Raw genomic sequence first — 23969 nt, 5'->3', positions numbered from 1 at the left:
ACATCACCTACAAATATATTACCGTCCTATTTAGCCTTTGTTATTTCTGTGTATTGAGCGAGAGAGAGATGTTTATAACTGTACATGCGTTGTACACACGGAGATGCTTTCTCCTGAGGAAAGAGACTATGCAAACCTTCCCAGGTTGATTTTCATGCCCAGACTTTGTATTCCTTTACCAGTGAGCAAAAGGACACCCATTTATATTGCATCATTTAGTACTGTTTGAAAAGTATATCTTGATTTCTTAGCTAGAGTTCGTAGTTGCAGCTATCATGTAACTTTTTCTGAAATATTTTGCAAGTAAAGAAAACTCAACTCAAACTGGCTTAAACACCAAGAGCATGTCCACAGAGAAGGTGGGCTTTGGGGGTTGGTTGAATCTCTTTCATGTCACCATGGTCACATTCTTTCCATCTCTCCACTTTACCAACACAAAGCTGATTCTTCATTTGGTAGTTTGAAAGCTAATGTTGTTGTTAGGACTACTGCTTCCTTGTTGATATCCAGGTGGGGAGAGATAGATGCTTTATGTGTCTCTTGGAGTAAGAAAGAAATTTCCCAAAAGCATCTAGGAAACTCTTCTTATGTCTCATTGGCCTGAAGTGGCTAACAAACCCACTTGTTCCTTCATTTATTTATTCATGTAGCAGACGTTTAACGAACACCTGATATGTACCAGATACTGTTTCAGATGCTAGAGATATGTCAGAAAATAAAACAGTAAAAATCTCCAAGCTCGTGGTCCTTAAATTGTAGAGAGGGCAAAGAGAGATAGGCAATAAACAAAGACATAAGAGACATCTGTACTGTACCTGATGGTAATAAGTGCCATGGAGAAACATTAGGCAGGGAAGGCAGTGGAGAGTGTGAGGGAGGGGGTGGAGGTTGTGTGCGAGGAAATTGAAAATAGGATATCAGGGGGGCTGCACTGAGGAAATGACATGAGGACAAATGCCGGAGGAGATGAAGGAGTGAGGTGTATGCATATCTGGGGGAAGAACATGTAAGACAGGGGGAACCCTCAGTAAGGGCAGAGGCCCTGAAGTGAGAGGCCTTGCTCATCTGGAGCAGCAAGGAGGCCGCGGTGGCTGAGGTCAGCACACTAGAGAGGGATAAGGCCCAGGAGGTGAAGGGCCAGGGCCCTGTGTTGGGGATCCCCAGCAGCACCCACAAGTCTGATGACTTTCTGGGAGACTCGAAGGACTCAGTGTTTAGCCATACTTGTGGCAGTGATTTATTATAGTGAAAGGGTACAAGGGAAAATCAGCTAAGGGAAAGGCTCACGGGGAGAAGTCCAGAGGGAACAACGTGCCAGTTTCCAACAGTTCTCCACGAGTGGAGTCACACGGGCACATAATTCCCCCAGCATCGAGCTGAGTTGTGACAGCATGTGTGAAGTGTTGCCAACCAGAGAAGTTCATTACAGACTCAGTGCCCGGGCTCTTAATTGGAGACCAATCATGTAGGCGCTCTCAGCTGGGCACATACCAACATTCCAGACGCCCAGAAGGAAAACAGGTGCTCGGTGTAAACTGCAGTGTGTGTACAAACAGTTCAGGCTCAGAGAGTACTTATCGGTTCTAGTCACGGTGGGAACCTTCCCGAAATCCAAGTTCCCAGACACCTACCAAGGGCCAACCTTGTGAGCAGGCCTTTTGAAGGATAGCTATGAGGCCTGCCATGTCCACTCCTTCCTGCACAAACTCCTTAACTCATAATGAATTTGGTCTCTGAGGAAATGGGAAACTTTTGGAGGGTTGGGGTGGAAGAGCAACATGATCTCACTCAAATTTTAAAAGGACCACTCTGGCCATAGGATTGAGAGCAGACTGTAAGTGGGCAAGGACAGAAATAGACCAGTTAGGAGACTATTGCAGAATCCAGCAATAAATGACAGCTACAGGAAGCAGGAATTTACCTTTCACTGAGAAATAGGTGACTGTGGGAGGAACAGGTTTGAGGGATAAGATATGAGGAGTTTTGGACATGCTAATGTCCTGTGTCAATTGCTTGCAAGGGTTATAGGATCATTCTGTTACCCAGTCTGGCCATTTGTGGAGTTAAAGGCAAATTACCTCCCTCTGAAACAGCTAAATAAAATATTTTCTTTTGTTTAACCTAATATATTTGAAATATCATTTCAACATATAATCAACATAAAATTATTGATGAAATATTTTACGTCCTTTTTTTTCATACTTTGTCTTCAAATCCAGTGCACATTTTACCCTCACAGACTAGTCACATTTCAAGGGCTCAATAGCCACGTGTAGCCAGCGGCTGCTGTGTAGGACAGGGCAGCTCTAAGACATGAGCTGGTGGGGATGGGGTGGGGTTGGGAAGGAAGGGTTAGAAAGAAAGAAGACAACCTCTGTCCCACCAGGTCTTCACGTGACTGCCTCCTCGCTTTCTTCACGTCTCTGCTGAAGAAAGAGCAGAGACTCTTCATCCACTCTTTATCCACTTATAATGACCTAATTTGTCTGTTGTTGGTTTCTTTTTTACTAAAATTCAAGAGGATGAGAGCTGGGATACTGCTTTGTTCACAGCTTTATCCCTGCACCCAGAAAAGTACCTGGCACACAGAAGGTGCTTAGTGTGAGCCTGTCATTATGCAGGGGACGAAGCCATAGGCCACTCCCATTTCCTTCGCAGGATCTCATACAAATAGGGTGGAGCTGGGATTGGGGGGGCAAGAACCACAATGCTCTGCTGCTTGGTTTCATCTTCTCACCTTGATCTTGCTGCAGGTGGAGAGCACATTCTATTCCTTGACTGTTTAAGCATGACAGATTTCTCTTTGTGAAGCTTGCTCCAGAATTGTTCTAGAGACATGAAATCATCATAGTTTAATCTTTGCCAATAGACGGTATCCTGGATTCCTTCAATCCATCAGTGGAATTCCTCAGCACAGGCCTTTTGTGTCTGTATAACCTTGTTCCAAGATGAGATTTAGTAGATAATGAGGCTTTCTTGAATATTTTCTGGCTGTATGGAACCCTCATTTTACTAACCCTTGTTAAAGGGCATGGAGCCAGAGAAAACTTCTCTTTCAGAAGGCATTGTCTTTTGTGACCAAATTATATGTGTATTTTAAAATCAAGGCATTTTCTGTAGCAGTCTTTGATTGCCTTGAGCAAGATTTTATTACTATGTAACATCTGTAACAATGTGTTAAAATGCTGTGTGAAATATTGCTATAGGATTGGATATCTACTCAAATTAGCATTCTAAATAGAAGCTTTCATAAGCTTTAAGAAAATAATGAGGGAGTCTCTTTTCAGATTACCATAGTAAAAAGTCAAGAAAAACCTTACTGGAAAGATTCTTTAAAACTTTATATTCCATGATCTTGCTTTATTGCCGATGGACAAACTGGGAGTATTGTAAGAACGGATTCTTTAGAGTATTAATTTTGGGGAAAAGTTCGTTAGGTGGCTGGCAAGAGAGGTTGCAAATGTTAGGCAAGGAGTGTTATAGTCACACGGAGGCAGAAATCTGTTTGGAACAAAGGAAAGAAACTGGGAAGTACAGGTGAGAAGAAGAGAGTAAGGAATTTTAACACAAGGGATATTCCTGGCAGGAAAAATAGTTCTAAAGACCATGAGCTAAGGATGAAACACCATCAATGGAAACAGCACAGCCTGTAGAAACATTTCAGAGGATGTGAACTTAAGGATTAGAGACATTTGTAAATGAGCAGAGAGAGCGCCCTGATTCTCATGACATCATTGCATTTGGATGGGACCTTGGAGACCATGTGGGCCAAACACTTATGCTACAAATAAGACCAGAGACCTAAAGGAATTGGCAGAGCTTACACAGGGGGAGAAGATGCCTGTTCTTCTGACTCTATGTCCTTTCCTTTCTACAAGCTCTTTTCATGCTATGTATGTACATGCTTTAAAAATATGTATGCTTTTTGAGTATAAAAATAATATATGTTCACTGAAGAAAATTTGAAAAATGTAGAACCAGGAGAACAAAAATAAAAATAATCCTATAAAAATTAACATTTTCATTACTTTGACTTAGTCTTTTACTTATTCAAACATGCGTGTTTTAAAATAAAATTGTGGCCATCCTATATTATTGTCTTTTAACTCTTGTTTTTTGCTTACTATATCATGTTGCTTAGTACTGGGAAGTTTGCAAATGCATAGCAGCATGAAATAAGTCTGCTTAGGTAATTTCAAATAACCCCTTGTGAATTCCTGTGTATTTTTCAGAATTCATTATATAAGCAAGTAGAAGAAATGGAACAAGATAACCTAGTAACCTTGAATGTTGAACGCATAAAAGGAACATATGGTCATATAACTGTAGCGTGGGAAGCTGGCGGAAGTGTTAGTGATATATTTCCTACCTCAGGAGTGGTATGTAATTTACAAAATTATAGGAGAGTCACTTTTAAATTATGGTTACTATTGATGCATGGGACCAAACCCTGCCTTATGGATGAAGTGTTTGAGTTTGACCATGTCAACACTGGATTCCTACTAATCACCGTAGAGAGGGATACAATTTAAGGTTAGTTTTATTGTTGTGATTCTTCTTTTTTTTTTTCCTGTAATACCAAAGTTGTCTGTAAAAAGGTCATCCCTTTTGAGGTTCAATACATTGACTGGCAAAATTGTGGCTGTATTAAGATAAAACCAATCAAACGGGATGGAAACATGGTTTCAAGATTTGAGTAAAATGCAAGCAGTAAATGGAGAACAATTCCGTGAAAAATAGCCATACGTATGAAAAAGTAGAGCAGGGTTGTTGGGTGATGTAGGTTGAGTTTCCTGGAAGTAGACTCTGAGATTGAGAGTTGTGGACAGAAAGTTTATTGGGGAGATACATCTATAGGAGGATGAGGAAGGCAAGAATGTGCAGAGGGACAAGTTGACCCACAGGCATTTGCATCTGAGGTCGAGCCTATGAGGGAGTTCTGGTCCTTGGAGTTGTCTGCTGTTAGGACAAGGGGGTTAAGATGTTGCATCCCCGTTTTAGCTGTCCTTGGCCTCTGGTTACCCTCTGGGTGGGACATAACCTTGTGTGAAACAGTTTGCTGCAGCTGAGGGCAGTTCCTAATGAGAAATACGGAAGTTGTTATCCCCAGCAGCTGGGCATGGGTGCATCGGCCCCAGTAAGGGATCTGGGCAGAGGATCACATTATCTAGTATTGGAGGATAGTGTAAAATTGGACCATAGTTTTCTGGCCCTTGATTTTATGAATAAAACTCTTGTGTTTATATCCTCAAGTGCCTTCCCTAGGTGGAGAGATGAGTGTTGGCAAAATAGGCCTCCGATGCTAGTTTGAATAATTGTGGTTTGTAGCCATATTGTGGGAGGATAGGGTATGAAGTGGGGAACAATGGCAAATGACATTCAAGAAGCAGATAGAAGTCCTATCAGAAAGGATTTCAGATGCCTTTTAGCAAATTTGGACTTAACTCTTTAGGCAATGGATACACAAAAGGAGGAGAAAGATGCTTTGATTTGTATCTCTGTCTGTGTTTCTCTCTCTAGCTCTATTTTGGTTGATTCATTGTTAAATCAATGTCTATTCTGACTTAGCCAAAGTAAGTAGCAATCCTGGCAAGCATTTCATAGAAAAAATTGTTTAAACTAGTATGCCACCTTCTTTTATCTTTATAGATTTTTATATATGGTTATCTAGGGCTTAGCTTCCCAGAGAGAGACTCTGTGCTCTATATTTTAATAGAATATAGGCTTTAGGATATGACAGTGTAATTACATGTTTTATTAGCTTAAGTTTTAGTAATGGTTTACTTTCTTTTTTCCTAACAGTCTTCCACTTTTAATAGGAAAGGCATTTGATTGATTTGTAGAATCATAATTGTGTTGCTTGAATATCTCTTGTTATTTAAGTTGTGGCCAGTATTAAAAGAAAATCTAACCTTTTCCTATTTTTACTGACAGTAATAATTACAAAATAAATGAAATCTTCTTTCTTTAAAATTTTAGATTTCATTTTCTGAAGGCCAAGCTCTGTCTGCAGTCACTCTGACTGTGCTTGCTGATGATGTCCCAGAGGTATCAGAGACTGTGATCATAACTCTCACCAGTATTACCACTGAAGGGGTTGAGGACCCATCAAAAGGTGCTACTATTGATCAGAAAAGAAACAAGTCTGTGATAACCGCTCTGCCCAATGATTCACCCTATGGCTTGGTGGGCTGGCGTGCTGAGTCTCTCTTCATTAGAGTAGCAGAGCCTAAAGGTAATTTGTTACATTGTTTTTCAGGTTCTAGTAGGTTTTATTTTATTGTTAGTGCCATGGAGTCGATTCCAACTCCCAGCGCCCCTGTCCAGCAGAGCGGAACCCTGCCCAGTTTTTCTGTGCCATTCCCTCACCTTTCGGCACTAAATCTGTCAGTGCTTTGCTGCTCTTCATAGGGTTTTCAAGGCCGATATTTTCAGAAGCGGGTGGCCAGGTCCTTCTTCCTAGTCTGCCTTAGTCTGGAAGCTCTGCTGAAACCTGCTTACTGTGGGTGACCCTGCTGGTATTTGAAATACTGGTGGCATAGCTTTCAGCATCGCAGCAACACACAGCCACCACAGTTTGACAACTGACAGATGGGTGGTGTGGTCTCCTGGCTGGGAAACTAACGTGCGTCTCAGTGGTGAGAGCCCCAATTCTTAACTACTAGACCACCGGGGCTGACTAGTAAGTTTTACAGGATAATTGAATTCTAATTACTAAGAATGTAGATTTCTCTTTTTATATGATATTTTTTGGTTTAACAGGTCATACTCAATTCTCTTTACTTTTTGTCTTTATTAAATTTAATGATCTTATAATCACTTAGCAACAGTGCTATAGGGAAAACTTTTACTTTTTTGAGATATTACTATCATAATAGAAACATTGATATTTTAGTAAATCATTACAGTTGAGGTGACTGGATTTTATTTTACTTTCTCTTTTTCATCCTTTTTTTATCTGTTCTCTTTCCTCCAATTTCCTCTCTGTAGATATTCAATAGTTACAGGGAAGAATGAGCAACACAATGAAATGCATATGGTACTCAAGCTGTTATTTTTGAAACCTAGAGCAGTAATTAGAATAATAGTTTTTTCTGTAAAGTGTAAGTCATCACTCCCTGTTTCCTTTGAGCTTAGTGCTGATCTTTGCCTAAATAACTATTCATATCAGCTCTGGGATAAATAGATTTTTGTAGATAAGGGTTATTTGACTTATTCAAATAAATGTTTATATATAATATGTATGTGTTTAGAATATACTATGTGAATGCTCTAAAATTTCATATAGGAACATGGACATCTTTCAAGGACCTTTCATTCAAATAGTTGATGGGAACAAATGACATATAATTATGCACAAGGGCCTTTATATGTGTATGTATGTGGGAACAGAAGCAGTAGACTTAAAATAAAACGATCTGTTCATTTATGCATTCAAGAAACATTTTTTGAAGCACCTAGTAAGTGCCAGAAATTCTGCTGTGTGTTCTGGAAACAAAGACACAGTATTTAGTCATTAGAAACTCACAGACCAGTAGATGAGATTGAAAAGCATTTTTTTTTTCATTTATATAGCAAATTGAATTTTAAAAAATGTAAGAAATGAAAAAAAAATAGGTGCTGTGAAGTACTTTGAGCCTTGTGATAGGCACCTCGCTATAAGCATAAAATTATTCTTCTTCTAATGATTGGTTATTAAGTGATGACTTTGTTTAATTTTTCATTTTTGAAGACTCATCTTAGCATTTGTAATTTAGCACCTCTGCTCAACCTCCACGTAGGCACTTTCTGAAGATTTTCAGCAGTTTCTGTTAAAGCGCATGGCACGTACGACAGAGGAGAGCACATTAGAGACCCAGAAGTGAGAGTTTAGACCTGAGATATATGTAACACCGGGAGTGCATGGTGATGTTCTGCATAATTTTGAGAACAAGGAGGACAAAGCGTAAAATACTCCTTGGGAGTATATACTGTCTTTGTTTTACCTTTTTCATTAACCATCTAAGAGGGCTAGTGCAGAACCTTCCACCCTAAATCTTGGAATAGCACCATGGCAGATGGAAAGCTTATTTACTTGAGGTGTGTCTATCTCACAGAGAACGTCAGCATTCTTCAGTTACACATTGTTCGAGATAAAGGACTACTTGGGGACATTGCCATTCACTTGATAGCTAAACCCAATTTCTCACTGCACGTCCATAATCGAGCTACTGAGAATGAAGATTATGTGCTACAAGAAACTATAATAATAATGAAGGAAAACGTAAAAGAAGCTCATGCCAAAGTTGCTATTTTGCCGGTGAGTCTAGGCTGCAATGAATGGGATGTAAAATAAAAGAAAATGGTCTTAAAGATAAAAATGTGATGCTCTTAAAGGGAAAAATCTTTAAAAAGGATGTTTCTATATGTAAAAATCCGAGTACTCTAATTTTCCTACCCACCCTAATATTTAATAATGAATGAGTATTTTATAACTGACTGGTAAAAATAGCAAGTATATTAATTTTTTATATTTATTTTTTAACTGGAATATTGTTTTAAATGAACTTTGAATTTGGATTGGTTTTATGTCTGATTGGATCCACTATTTTGTTGGTTAGTTAGTTATTTTAAACTAATGACACTGAATAAAATGCCCAAATAAAATCTGGTTATTTTTATTCTTGGTTTGATAGGGCAATATTTTCATTTCATAATATGATTACTTGACTCAAGATTAGTCTTCCTGTGGTTTAGATCTGGTTTTGGTGCTCTCTATGTGTGTATAAAGAGAAGTATATTTCTCTGTAATGATGCACAAGAAACTGAAAGCGGTAATAGTGTTATTAGTAATATATAATAATTAAATATTATATTTATAAATTGTAACACTATATCTAATAATAATATATATCACATATTATTAAATATAATATTATACAATAATATTAGTGATACTAATAATGGTATTATTAGATAACAGTGGCTTCTGGAGAGGATGTTCTGAGAAAGTCATGAGGGATGGGGCAGAACAGAGGTTTCCTTTCCTTTTCACTATGTATTTTTTTATCTTTTGAAATTTTTTATTACCTATTCAAAGACAAAGTAACAATTTTTAAAAAGTTAATTAACGTATAGGATTATGTCTAGATTTACAAGTCTAGGGCTTTCACTTTTAAGATGTCTGTAGCATTTACCAGTTTCTCCTAAATCTTGAGGGAGATATATATGTAAAACATATTCAATAGGATATGGTCAAAATTGTTGGATAGATTTTTAAAAATTATTTTACTTGCTCATGAATATGAGGTTTCCATTGAAACATCACTGATAAGCTTGAATATCCCCTAAGATCCTGAAGTTGTCAGTGGGAACGTATTTAAATGTGAAAAGGAATCTTTTTTCCTTTTTCCTTTCCTGTGACGGAGCTGCCAATTCCTGTGGATAGTCACTTGTTCCTTACTGAAAAATATCAGGTTTCCAGTGCAAGTTCAATATATTTTAAAAAATAAAACACCGTCTCTCTCCCCTCTCCCTTCACCCCCAGGATGATGTTCCTGAGTTGGAGGAAGGATTTCTTGTCAACATCACCGAGGTGTACCTGGTGAACTCTGACTTCTCTGCGGGACAGCCAAGTGTGCGGAGGCCTGGAATGGAGACAGTTGAGATAATGATTGAAGAAAATGATGATCCCAGAGGAATTTTTAAGTTTCATGTTGCCAGAGTGAGATGAACCTTCATATTTTTATAGTAATACAGAAGCTCATCTGTGCTGATTTGGCCATATTGTATCTTTTCTGCAAAATAATTGGCTTTGCTTGCAGATATTTATAAATATGTTTCTTAAAGTTTGTCTTATAGACTAATTATTAGTTTTCTTTGAGCTAGACCAAAGGATTAAGCAAGTTTATTTTCATTGAACCTAAATGTAAGAATTCTGAAGACGTATTATGCATATTATATCTATCGATTTCCACTTTGAAAGGTGAAATGTAAGAAAGCGTAATAATAGATTTAGAAAGTATTGCCGTATACGATGTTACTTTTGTCTTGCATTTCAACTTACATTCTTTATTTAAAGGATGTTGGTGGAGTTATTACTGCCTATGAGGTGCCTCCGCCCCTGAACGTTCTTCAAGTTCCTGTAGTCCGGCTGGCGGGAAGCTTCGGGGTTGTGAATGTTTACTGGAAAGCAACATTGGAGAGCGCTGCCCTGGAAGACTTTGAGCCGTCTCATGGGATTCTTGAATTTGCAGATAAACAAGTATGCTAGTCATGAAAAAATTAGCAACTTTTGGTTGTACTTCAAATATTTTATAGGCATCCACCAAATAAATGTGCATTAGTGATTGCTAAATGTATTATACTCTAAATGTTTCTATGTCAAGCCAAACAGAAATATTGTTAGTTAACATGTTATAATCCATTAATGGACAGAGGAAGAGAACATAAAGAGGCAAGAGTCTCACCCTTTTCTGAACTTCCCTACCTGATTCTGTTTTAAATAGAAGTTATAAAGTAGGATAATAATTGGCTTAGGGATGCCTGAAAATGTATAAAAAATTGCCTGATGAAGTACGTGATTCCTAGGAATTTTAGATTCTTAATTTCTTACTACTTGTAAATACAGATATTTGTTTATTTAGAATTTGCACTAAAAGTGTGCACGTTTATTACTTAAATCCAAAACTTACTTTATAATTAATAAAAAGACTAAAATGGTAGAAAAGGAGCAAAATAGTTAAAACTGGAAAAAACTGAAAGCAATATTCTAGATTTGATCCAACCAATTTTTAAATTAGAAAATATTCCATAAGAATTTTAAGTTTGGCAAACTGGCTATTTTGCAATATGTAAGAATAAAATGTTTTCATAAATTTTTAAATCAATAAGTGGAAAAGGCATGTGAACAACTATGAAAATGTTAGTAACTTAAAAATCAGTATCTATCTATGCATAGCCTGATTTTGCCCAGACAGATCTGTATAGTGCGCATCCACTTACTAGTTGCCCATAGTGGGGTAGTAAATGCTGCTAAAAAATAAGCAAACAGATCCAGATTTTCCTACACATAAAGGCCTATTGTTAATGTTTTAAATCCTGAGTTTTTAACAAATTTAGAGCTCTAAAACATTTCTTACTAAAAGGAGGGGGGAGGACTGCAAATTTTTACATTGAAAGTAGAAACAAATACATCGATTTTTCATCGAAGTAGCCTTCCAGCTTGGTTATATTATCAGCAGTTTATTCTGTCCCTGAGGTTGGAGTCCCATCACTTAGCAGCATCCTTAGGATCATCATTATCCTCGAAGTTAGCATCCCGTGGGGAAGGCATCCTGTATTCTGCAGTATAGATTTGAGGTGCAGACGTTTTAATGAACTTCCATTTTACGTTTGATTTTGTTGGGTTTTATGCCTTTCTGAGTGTGATGTTCAGATTTCTCACTTTTCTCTGTTGTTAAATTAAAGGCTTTAGATGGATTTAGGTAGAAAAACTTCATTTTCTGGTAAATGTCTCTGTCAAAGTACTGAAATTTCTCTCTGGGATACAGAAAAAGATGTGAAATATGGCGATACAGTTGGAATATTTTTTATGACCAATAGTGAAATCACAAGCTGGACCTAGTCTTACTTATTTATAAATCATAAACACTTTTAACACAGACCCAGACAAATGAGTGAAATCCTTATCATAAACATCTAAGAACAGCAAATTTGGGTTTTCTTCCTGCCTTTCTTTTTGCCTACCTTAAAAGAAGAATATTTGAAACCAAAGAGGTTAATTGTAATTGCAGAAGACAATGATAATTTCTATGGGACCATTTTATATCATGTAATATTAGTACTAAGTACACTAAGATATATGTTTGTGCGATGGTTATTAGAACCTGCATGGCATTTTGAATATTTTTGTTCAAGAATAAAGCTTTGTTGTTTTTTGTATCTATAAATAACATTATTTTATTACATATATAATTTCCTTTAGCTTGAAAATAATAGACTGTAAATTTCTGACTTTGAAATACTGTGAATATGTATGACTTTAAAATAGTTTTATGAACACAACAGGCAGAAAATCCTGCCTTTTTTTGTACTGTGTTTCTAAGTTTCAACTTAAAAATTTAAATGTATATGATCAAAAATTGCTATTATATTATATTGTCCGTCCCTCTCTCCCCCCTCCCCTCCCTTTCTTCTTCCATCTCTCCCCCTCTTTCCTCTTTCCTTCTTCTTTCACAGGTTACCGCAATGATAGAAATCACCATAATTGATGATGCTGAATTTGAACTCGTGGAAGTGTTCAATATTTCCTTAATCAAGGTGACCGGAGGTGGCCGACTTGGTGATGATGTTGTGGTAACTGTTGTTATTCCGCAAAATGATTCTCCATTTGGAGTATTCGGATTTGAAGAAAAGACTGTAAGTTCAATATCGGGGGGGGGGGCCTTCTCCTGGGCTAAGTTTTCATTTAATTTTTAGCAGAAAGATGTCTTTAATTTTTTTAAAAACTCTTTATTACCCTTTACTTATGATTCTCTTCTCAAGAATCTTTTGAGGTGGCTGTTGAATTCGAGGCCAATCCTTCAATCTGTGCACACAGTTTGGTGGTAATAAGAACTCTTACATCAGGCAGTTAGAAAGGAGAACAAATTCCTATTTGTTGGGTGTCATAGACCAGAGGTACTTTTTGCTGTTCTCTGCCTGCCCTGCTCCCAGGCCACCATCCTGGTCCCAAGGCAGGATTCTGTCATGGATCTGGTGTTACAGTCAGGATGAGTTTGGCTGGGGAGGGATTAATATTACCCACCCTTCTTGGTACTCTCCTGACTTATACTGAACAAAACACCACCGTCACTCCTTCTCATGTGTTTCTCTATATTTCTTCTCTTTCTTCCCTCATACTACTTATGTTTTTTAAAGATTGGCACTTGAGCTAACATCTGTTGCCAATCTTGTTTTTTTTTAATTCCTCTCCCCAAAGCCCCCCGGTACGTAGTTGTATATTCTAGTTGTGAGTGCCTCTGGTTGTGCTATGTGGGACTCCTCACCAGCATGGCCTGATGAGCGGTGCCATGTCTGTGCCCAGGATCTGAACCGGTGAAACCCTGGGCCGCCGAAGTGGAGCCTGGGAACTTAATCACTTGTCCCGGGGCCGGCCTGTCTTCCCTCTTACTTCTCATTGGCTGTCTACTTCCAAGACCTGCCAGAGGGAGCCCAATTATTATTGATTCAACCACTGGGGGAGGAAAAAAGCTTAACCAATTGTTTGCTGACTGCTACTAAATTATCTCTACATCTTAAATATAAAATAAAGTGCTCTAAACTATATCATAAGTATTATTACATAATGATTATCTCATAATTATTATGACTTTACCTTTCAAAGAAAATTCCAAGATGAAATAATCAAAAATATTTAGATAATTCTAACATACACAACAACTTTACTGGCTCCCTATGTCACAGTTCCCTTTATTTGATCACTTATAGGTAGTCAGTAATTCACCACAGATCGCTTTAAATAGTAAAGAGCTGCTTTCATGCCCATTGCCTTTACTGTTCTGTCTCTGCAAAGCTAGACCTACAACTTGCCTATCAGGGCTAGGCTTCCCAGATGCTCCAAAATTTAAACATACCCTAATAAATGACTGATGATTTGATCATTGAAATTTCAACTTCATGAGAAAATGGAAACCATGAGAGGGACAGAACATACTTCTGCTGTAGCCTAATGAGACTCTTTTGCTTTCTTGGGAAAGGAATAAGCAGAAGTAAGCGTTCTTAAGGAGTGGTAGATTCACAGAAGAGAAGCTGTGAACGTTTCCCAGGCCACATAAAAAGTCTGGGAGATAGAAAAATGTATGAAGAAGAGAGTAAAAGTAACCATAATGGGACTAGCCCAAGATAGACAACATTAACATTTTGTTGTTTTTCCTTCCAGTCTTTCTTTGCATGTATGCAAACCATATTTTAATACATGTGAATATGTAATTTAATTTTTATACATTATCTCTATTAGCTTCCGAGGTTAGATAAAATGTTCGGGGTTTAGTAGTCAAACCTCCAGTTGGACAAACCTTGTAATAATGTTTTTGCTTTTAACTTTGTCACACTTTTGGACAATCCTTATAATAATGTTTTTGCTTTTAACTTTGTCACACTTTTGGATTAGGCATAGGAGTGTGTGTTCACAAACTTCTCTCACTGTTAGGGAAAATGAAGAGTTATGTTACTATTCATAAATAACTTCTTTTTATTCATTTTAAGTGCTGTCATAAACTTTAGTGCACCCTTGGTCTGGGAACTAATTGTAATAGTCTCAAATTTCTAATTTCTTTTACCACCTAAAAGGGAGAGTTAGGTCTCCCAGACCTTACTGTGTATCCCTCATAACCCTTGCTGTGAGGAGTCCATGCGTTGACCGGTGTGAGCACTCATCACTGGCCTTTACACTCAATAAGTGTCAAGGGCGATGTTTACTGTTGCTGGTGTTAGTAGTAGCTTGTTGCTCAGCCCTTTGTGGCTACTTTCCTTATATCCTACCTTACTGTGAAAAGCTCTTGAAAACTCTTTTAATGTGTGTCTAAGATGCACAATATCTTAGACAGTGAACATTCTGTTAGCATTATTTGAGGATACAGATTAGATTCAAAGCTGAAGAATATTGAGAAGATTGGTTAGTATAAGTCTGTCAGAATTAATTAGCTGCTCACAAGGGCAATGTGCTCAGTATCCCAAAGCACTAGGAATAGCAGAGGCTCGTGGAAATCTACAAAGACTTGGAATCTACAAAGACGTGGAAACAAAAAAGACTTATATGCAGTCTGTTTATAATGGAGTTTTTGTTTTTCTCTTTGTTTCTTTCTTTAATATTTCTAGTCTCTGAGGAGTGTATGAATAGCACTGAGTGTGAAGTCAAAACATCTCACCTAGATTCCAGCCTCCTCTTCTTCAAATATATGTCTATATCTGGCTCTCAGATTTCTTAGAGTTTCTGGGAGGCTTAAATAAGATTAAGTATGTGCAGAACTGATACGTAATAGACGCTCAATAAATATTAGTTGGCTCCAAATCCCTACTCTTAGCACCAATGCAACATCTCATGAGAAAAACAAAACAAGGTTGAGTTATACGTTTGTTAAGTATCTATCTGTCTTGAAAATGGAAAATATGGTGTTATATTTTTGTATTTACCTAACAGGTGGATATTATAGACTCAATTTGAGCTTTGTTTCACAGAGTTGATATGTGTAATTCAGTTGCACCAAGTCTTTTAATAAGGATCTTGTGTAAATAGTACAGGTAAAATAACATACTGAATTTCCTTCTCTCTTTATGTCAGGTTTATAAAGGCTCTTCTAAATTTGGACATACTAAAGTTGGCAAACTGCAAATAATTCAGAGGACAGTTTAGGTCTGTATTATGTAGGGAGCCTGACTGCCTGTACAAAGGACCCCAAAATCTTGATTCCTTGATATAATAGGAGTTTATTTCTTCTTCTGCAAGAGTCCTGCATCAGTGTTCCTACTTGGAGTCTTAGGGACACTTCTCTCTGGCTGGCATCTCAGGCACCAGATTCTTTCCATCTTGTGGCTCTGTTCTCCTCTAGGTCCTGGGAGTCCCCTTTAGTCGCCTAGCAAATGGGAAAAGAGGGAATATGGAGGGCTGTGTGGGAACTTGATGGCGAGACTGTTAGTAGCCTACATCACTTTTGTCTGCATTCTGTTGGTCAAATTCAGTCACATCCTCCACCTAGTTGCCAGAGTGCCTAGAAAATGCCAAGCAACTCAGTCTCTAGCACAAAAAGGAAATGGGGTTTGGTGAAACATTTTTTTTCTGTCACATGATTGTAACATGCCGTGAATAGAGTTCTCAATTCAAAAATTGTGTCACTGTCAATAGAAATCAGATTCAGTTTGTTTTTCCTGCTTCTTTTTTTCACCTTAGGGGATTTTCTTTCTTTCAGGTAATGGTCGATGAATCCTTTTTGTCTGATGACCCTGATTCATATGTGACATTGACGGTTGTCCGGTCCCCAGGGGGAAAAGGTGCTGTCCGACTTCAGTGGACTGTAGACGAGATGGCTAAAGATGAGCTCAGCCCTTTGAATGGGACGCTTCATTTTGATGAGGTATGGTCAGCATCAGGACTCCTGTAGTTTTTCTCTAATTTTCTTTTGCATAGTATTACTTATATAAATTTATGTGATAGTATTCACTATGTCTTGAATTTTTTTGAAATCATAAACATTGTGAATAAAAATCACAGACACACAGACACACAGAAAACACTGGATGTCTGAAATCAGATTCTTTAGTTCAGACACTGCTTCCATCCCACAGTCAAAACTACTCTTGCCTTAACATTTCCTCTCCTGATTGACGGCAAAACCAGTCAACCAAGCTAGACACCTGGGTGTCATCCTCATCTCCACCCATTTTTTAACTCTTACATATATTTGATCACTGAGCCTGGTCAGTTTTTCCTTTTAAATACTCTTTCTCGCTGTTCCTCCTTCTCTATCATGGCTGTGATGATCCATGGCCATGCCTCCATCATGTCTCCTTGGGTAGAGTCTTTTAACTGATATCCCCATTCCAGGTCTTTTATCTTTTCTGTCCATTATCCATGCACTGACAGGGTTATCTTTCTATGAGGAATATCACATTATGCCACCCCTTGCTTAAAACGAGCCAGTGGCTTCCTCTTACCCACAGGAGAAGTCAAAGCTTTGTAATGTGATACACAAAGCCTCTTAAGAGGGAATCCTGGCTGTACCTTCCACGTTGTCTTTCCATATTGCTTAATTTTTGTCCTTTGTGCTTCAGTAATAACAATCTACTTATAATCCCCAGAATATTCCAGGTAGTTTTTTAGCTCTCTGCTGTCCAGTTGCTGTTTCTTCATCCTGTTGATCTTATGTCACCTCCTCTCTGAAGCCTTCTCTTCTGATATTAAGTAGAATTAAACACACTATTGTGTGTTATCGCTGTACCTATTCACATGTTGAGAAGTGTCCTTATCACAGGGTTTATTAGATCAAACCATGTGGAATTGCAGCTGTTTGACCATTTTGCTCTACAAAATGGCAATTTCATATTATTAAACCTAACAGTAACTGTGCCTCTCTCAACCTACAGGAATGAGATATCCTTTAGCTCAGATTTAAAAATTACTTATATATGTATATATTTTTAAATTTTTAAATTTTTTTTGAGAAAGATTAACCCTGGGCTAACATCTGCTCCCAATCCTCCTCTTTTTGCTGAGGAAGACTGGCCCTGAGCTAAGATCCATGCCCATCTTCCTCTACTTTATATGTGGCACCCCTGCCACAGCATGGCTTACCGAGCAGTGCCATGACTGCACCCAGGATCCCAACCGGGGAACCCCAGACCACTGAAGTGTGCAAACGTAATCGCTGCATCACTGGGCTGGCCCCACAAATTACTTATGTTTGAATCTCCATACCCACCTTGGAGCTGTTCATTTTTGAGCATTACGTACAACATGAGTTATTCTAATTCCTTTCATGAGACTCAAACTTGATGTTTTGGGAATAGGTGAGGTTAAGGAGACTTAGGGTGATTGTACGGCGTATCTCTCCGTAGAGCATTGAGGATAAGAGAAGTTTTGTCTCTAGCAGGCTGATTCCCATTATATTAGGATAAAATTATCCTGAGTTGGCAAAAACAATTTAATTTTTAGGTCAGAAGAATTCAGCCAGTCCAAAGCAGCAAAAAAAAAAAAAAATTTTGCTGGGGAAGATTTGCCCTGAGCTATCTTCCTCTATGTTTTAGTATGTGGGCCACCAGCACAGCATGGCTGCTAACAGAGCCATGTGGGTCCGCACCTGGGAACTGCACCTGGGCCACTGAAGCAGAGCATGCTGAACTTAACCACTAGGCCACCAGGGCTGGCCCAGGTAAAAATATTTTTAAAAGACCCACAACTAGTTTTATCTTGGCAAAAACATTAATTTCAAGGATAGTGAGAAATAGCTACAACTATTGAGGCAGAAAAAACGTAAATATGAAGAAAAAATGGATGACAAAATTCTCCTCTGCAATGAATAAAATATGATTTTAAAAAATAGCATGATTCAGAACTTCTATAATGAGTCAAAATATTGATTGTGTACCATAATAACAGAAAGACAATCTACAACTTACAAAGACTAAGAAATTTTAAAATCCATATACAGTTGGGAAAAATGATTGAGGTAATGTTCAGTCAATCAAAAATCTGAATCAGCACTGGCCCCGTGGCCGAGTGGTTAAGTTCACGCACTCTGCTTTGCTGCCCCGGGTTTCTCTGGTTTGGATCCTGGGCCCTAACATGGCACCACTCATCAGGCCACGTTGAGGTGGCGTGCCACATGCCACAACTAGAGGGACCCACAACTAAAATATACAAGTATCTACTGGGGGGATTTGGGGAGAAAAAAGAGGAAAAAAAAAGAAGAAGATTGGCAACAGTTGTTAGCTCAGGTGCCAATTTTTTTAAAAAAAAATTTGAGGGCCTGGCCCAGTGACGCAGCGGTTAAGTGTGCAGGTTCCGCTTTGGCGGCCTGGGCTTCACTGGTTCGGATCCCAGGTGAGGACATGGCACCACTCATCAAGCCATGCTGTAGCAGGCATCCCACAGATAAGGTAGAGGAAAATGGGCACAGATGTTAGCTCAGGGCTAGTCTTCCTCAGCAAAAAGAGGAGGATTGGCAGATGTTAGCTCAGGGCTGATCTTCCTCAAAAAAAAAAAAAAAATCTGAATCAAAAATAATAATTTACAAATGGAAAGCACTTTGCTATCCATCTCCATGTGTCGCAGATTCCCACAGTGGTAACTCTGAGGGAAGACCAAGATCTCTTTGCTCAAGCAATTGGTTTTTGTGACTCCTGAGGATGACTCCTCTTTCCAAATTCCTGTAAAGCAGTTGTAAATGTTGTATTTGTTTATGTCCTATCAACACTAGCCAGGAGGACCTTGGCTGGAGTATCAGTCAACCTTTCCCAGGATGTGACTTCGCTGGTTTCCTGTGTCCACTGAGCTTCCACTTTCTTGGTCAGCTTTGGTAACCAAAGAAGCTGGGGGAAGCAGCATATACGGCCCGATTAATCTGAGCACCAGAGTTTCACAGTGAATCCAATCTAATCAGAGCCAAGTAGTGTTTAGTAATCAAACTCTCAACTCTTTTACTGGAAGGAAGGGTCGGGAGGTGAAGGAGAATTGACAAGCTGATTCTGAAATATATATGCAAATGCTAAAGACCAAGAATAGTCAGAAACTCATAAAGAACATGGAGGGTGGCCTTCCCTAACCAAATCTAAGACAGTATGTGCCTAAGGTAAATATGACAGTGATATTGGCTCTGGGGTAGACAAATAAACCAAAGAGAAGAAAATGGAGAGTCCATATTTATCAATCTTTTTATGGCTTTTGCTTTCATGTTTGCATAATTCTTTCTTAAATTAATAAAGATGAAAGCAGAAGGAAACTAAAAACCAGAAAAACAGTAGAACTGATGAATAAGTTAAAAAAATGAACAAAAAATAACCTCACAAAATCAAAAAAAATTGACAAGAAAGAATGAACCATTAACAGAGAAAATATGAAAAAATTTAAGAGACTACTTTGTGCAAATCTAGGCAAATAAATTTAAACACCTCTATGAAATTGGCTCTAGTAGATACGTAGTAGATAGAGAAGGTCTAAGCAGATGAATTTCCACAAATGAAATAGAAAAAAAAAGTTAAACAAGAGAATAGAAGCCCCCCCAGGTGGTTTTCCAAATTAATTGACCAGACGTTGAAAGGTTAGGTAGTCCCGATCCCACGTGATCCATGTCTATGTTTATTTCTTTTTTTGGAGTCTGTTGACCTTTCTTCAGAGCTTTCAGCACCAAACAACACAGAAAACATACTTTTTTTCTTTCACTCTTCTGTTAGGTGATTAAGAAATTAAGCAGCAATGCTCTCTGGCAATTTATTTGCCACTTAGACATTCTGCCACCATTCTTGATATGTCGGTTACTCTGATAGCATTAATGATCTCAAGCCAGATGTCGCAGATATTTCATCCACTCATTTCTCAGATTCTGCTAAGTGACAGCTCACGAAACATCTAGATTGCATGCCCTAGCCATGATCTGAAAACTTCTCATCTGGCGTGAGAAGAATTTGGAAACTACTTTCAAATTTCTATAGATTCCCCTTTATATTCTATACCCAGCTCTGAAATACACATATCTCCATTCTAAGGAATGGTTTTGTAGCTAAGACACACAGTTAGAGCCTCTAACTCACAAAATGCGGAGATCTAATTCACAAAAAATTTAATTCACAAAATTCATAAAAGGCATAGGGGTGAGTCATTGCATCCCAGGAATTACAGATTTTCCACAAGTACATTTAATAAGGTCTAAGGCAGGAAGTATACATTTTCCTAGAAGCTCTTATAAAATTTTTAAGAAGTACAGATGTTGTAAAATAGAAATAAGGAACCCTGAAGAGAGAACAGCTTGAGTGAAGAGATTAAAATAGTGCTTTTTAATATTAAAAATATCAAAGCAAAGATACCATTGCAGGACTAAGATGTACGTGAGAAGCAATAAAGGGTAAAATTCAAACTGCAGGAAGTTAATCAGTGATGCGTAGGACAAATTGGTGTTGTTTTGTCAGCATACAGAGGAAAAAAAGATCAAAGTGGTATCTGTCATGGTTATGTCTCAAAGTATTGATCTCGTTGTCCTCTGTATATTTGCTTTCCTCTGTTCATTCTCTTCCAGCCTGTGCTGGAAACTTAACAGATGCTCCAAGAAACTACTGAGCTAAGTGTAAGACAAGGGGGGGAAGGAGTAACAGTCAGCACTGTGGGGTTCAGCAGCTGTGGAAGGAATGGGAAGGAAGCAGGAATGGGTAGAGGCCAAGAGTCAAATCGGCAGTAGGAAGGTAACCTCCGTAAGTATTAGACCTATGTCCTTGGTCTGTTTACAGCAGGCTGTGACCCTTTAGCTCTCTTTAAGAGATTGAACTTTCAATGGTCGAAAATTTTTAATAAATTTAGAAGTTGTGTTAAATTTTTCCACCCTTTTTCCTACTGATAACCTAAATGGGATTTATAGTCAGAGCTAATTTTTATACAGTAATTCTGTCTAGAAGCAGCCCTAATTCTAGGGGACAAAAAAGACACACTTTAGAGAATGCTTATGGATGTAAACTTTATCCCACTAATGAGGATATTCAAAATTTGGTGTTGGTCAATCAGGAAAATTTATTATTCCTCTCGTTTGATGTAGACTGAGTCCCAGAAGACCATTGTATTGCACACACTTCAAGACACCGTGTTGGAGGAGGACCGGCGTTTCACCATTCAGCTGATGTCACTTGACGAGGTAGAAATATCTCCAGTGAAAGGTAAGAGAAATTCAGATTTTTTGAAATTAAAAACTAGGTTCTCAGAAAAACATAATCAAGTAGTTAATGGTTACAAAGATAGGTAATGTTGGGTTTTACAATTTCTAAAACGTTTGCTAAAACATAAAGATGTCATTTCCCACTGATGTTACAGCTAAAGAATTTTTAAAAGTAAAATTATAATACCCAAAGTTGATAAGATCATATGCCAAAAATTTCATACAACTTAGCTGTGTGGTTTTTTTAAAAATAAAGGTATTTATTTTAGCAATGTTTATAAAATAAAATATGGAAGCTTCCTAAATGATCTAACAGTAGGAGTCTGGTTCAGTATAACAGAATACTATGCAACTATTCAAAAGGATGTGGCAGAAAAAGCCTTAATTACATTAAAATTAAGTACACTTAATTACATGGATAATTGTTATGTTAATACAGCAGGCTTCATAACAATGTATTCATTGTAATCCCATTTTTCTCATATGCATGTCATAAATATGTTTAGAGTTATTTACTTGAAATGTTGATAGTGATTTTTGATTACCTATATGTTCTAGACATATTTACAATGATCACATATTACTTTTTAAATAAAATGTTATTTTAAAACTTAGCATATTATTATGTCTATTTCAGCCTATCTAGACCTATTTTCATCTGAAAGGAAATACTTAGATATTTTGACGTTTCGGAAAGCAGGGTCATAATTCTCATTTGTCTATGGTCCATATGAAAATTTGTTTCTTAGATCTGGAGAGAAAGGATTAATGATTCTAATTAAGTTTTATTGTAGTACAAATGATCACAACCATAAAAAATGGCCCATAAATTTTAGTCTGAAAGCTTAGATACTGTTACATGCCCTATTTTGCCATCAAGAACTTCATCCTATTGATCTGTGGCCAAAAAAGCAGAATTCCATGCCAAGGAAATTCTCAAAATTGTAGAAAGTATCACTGTATGCACCTCGGGTAGATATTCTTTCCGCATTTTTGTCTAGAGTACTTTCCACAAAGCCTGTGAGGGACTCATATCCTTGCACCATATCCTTCCATAAGCCTTAAGTTAGCTCAGTTGTCTACATCATGTTCAAGTAAATGGCAGGGCTTATGTTATATAGACTAGCTAGACACAAGAACAAGAATATACCAGTAAATCAGGGTAAGTTGTTTATCAATATTAAAAAATCATAGTATATTTCTAACTGTGAATACTTGCACACGACTAACCACTCTTGGTTCCATTAATCTGTTGCCAAAGAATGTGAAAGTACAGTAATCCAGTTCTTTTTTTTCATGAAACCCTAATATGTGCTCTGGAAACAATTTTCTTCAAGTTACTGCTAAATTATGATATGAATACTCAAATTACTTGATATTTTTATTTCCATTTTAGTAGGAATATTTGACACTTTTATAAATGTTTACAGGCAATTAGTGGAGTCATCAAATTGAAAATAAAAAAGTGCCCCAAGAATTTTTGCTTTTGCCACATAGCCACAGCCACATAGCCAATTGCAGTGAGTTGCGAAGTGCTTACTGTAGAAGTGAATTAATACAAGTGGTAGAAGAGTACTTGCTTATCACGGGGTGACAATGGAATTGTTGCCCACTTTCTCCTGCCCCTTCCATTAAAATGTAATCTTGGGAAAGTTATTTGCCTCAGTGTCTTCAGTGCCTCAGTGTGCTTAAGTGATCTCTTCATCGGTAAAAATGAGGATAATATTAGTACCTAACTAATATGATTGTCATGAGGATTAACTCATAAGATTAGTATATGTGAAGCACTTAGAACATTGCCAGACATATACTAGATGCATACGTGTGTTTGCTACATAAGTGGTATATGTATATCATCTTCAATGTAGGTAGCGCATCCATAATCATTCGGGGAGATAAGGGAGCATCAGGAGAAGTTGGGATAGCTCCGTCATCTAGGCACGTCCTCATTGGGGAACCCTCAGCAAAATATAACGGTACTGCTATCATCAGGTAAGGGCTTCATGATTTTTCTTTGCCTGGGTGGGGGTTTTGAAGTTTTATTTGAATAGTTAGCACTTTTATGCCTTAAATTCGTTGTTCTCAATACATACACATTCTTCAAGCATTGTCATTTTATATCGTGATAATGTCTTGTGGAGAGTAGAGCAAACTTTTGGTACAGATTGAAGACACGTCCTGAGCTACGTGGAAGTTAGATCATGAGGAGGTTTCTGACTGTTTCTTGGGTGATTTGCACAACTTGTGCCAAGGAAAGCACGTTGAGTTGACCTCAGGAGATCTATGCTTTTGGCGTGGTTCTGTCACCAGCCATGTAAAATAAGAGATTTACTTCATATCTGTTGGCTTGTGTGTCTGCTACAAAGTCATTCCTTAGAAAATCATCTGCATTATACATTTTGATAATTCTAAGTGTTCTAAAATCAGAGCTAATTATATAACTCAGGTAGTATGATCTTAGACAACTTTATTACACTTTTTCTCATGAGGAGTGGGACGGCAACTCTCAATGAAGTAGCTGAATTTGAGTTAAAACTTTATCTTTTTCGTAGTTTTTCCATTAACGTTGCATGTAGG

At 37.7% G+C, this 23969-nt stretch overlaps 1 protein-coding gene across 1 annotated transcript in view; it reads left to right on the top strand.

Annotated features, from left to right (window-relative positions):
* Window positions 1-23969, top strand: part of ADGRV1 (adhesion G protein-coupled receptor V1) — a 511275-nt gene that overhangs the window by 158802 nt on the left and 328504 nt on the right. The window contains exons 54-62 of the mRNA XM_070569690.1: window positions 4233-4379; window positions 5980-6235; window positions 8097-8299; window positions 9527-9703; window positions 10061-10243; window positions 12220-12399; window positions 15948-16112; window positions 21276-21393; window positions 23261-23384. Coding sequence (XP_070425791.1) covers window positions 4233-4379; window positions 5980-6235; window positions 8097-8299; window positions 9527-9703; window positions 10061-10243; window positions 12220-12399; window positions 15948-16112; window positions 21276-21393; window positions 23261-23384 — 1553 coding nt within the window. The remainder of the gene's footprint in view (window positions 1-4232; window positions 4380-5979; window positions 6236-8096; window positions 8300-9526; window positions 9704-10060; window positions 10244-12219; window positions 12400-15947; window positions 16113-21275; window positions 21394-23260; window positions 23385-23969) is intronic.

Source organism: Equus przewalskii, chromosome 13 (assembly GCF_037783145.1).
Source record: "Equus przewalskii isolate Varuska chromosome 13, EquPr2, whole genome shotgun sequence".
NCBI lineage: Eukaryota > Metazoa > Chordata > Mammalia > Perissodactyla > Equidae > Equus > Equus przewalskii.
This window is presented reverse-complemented; position numbering and strand designations above follow the sequence as displayed.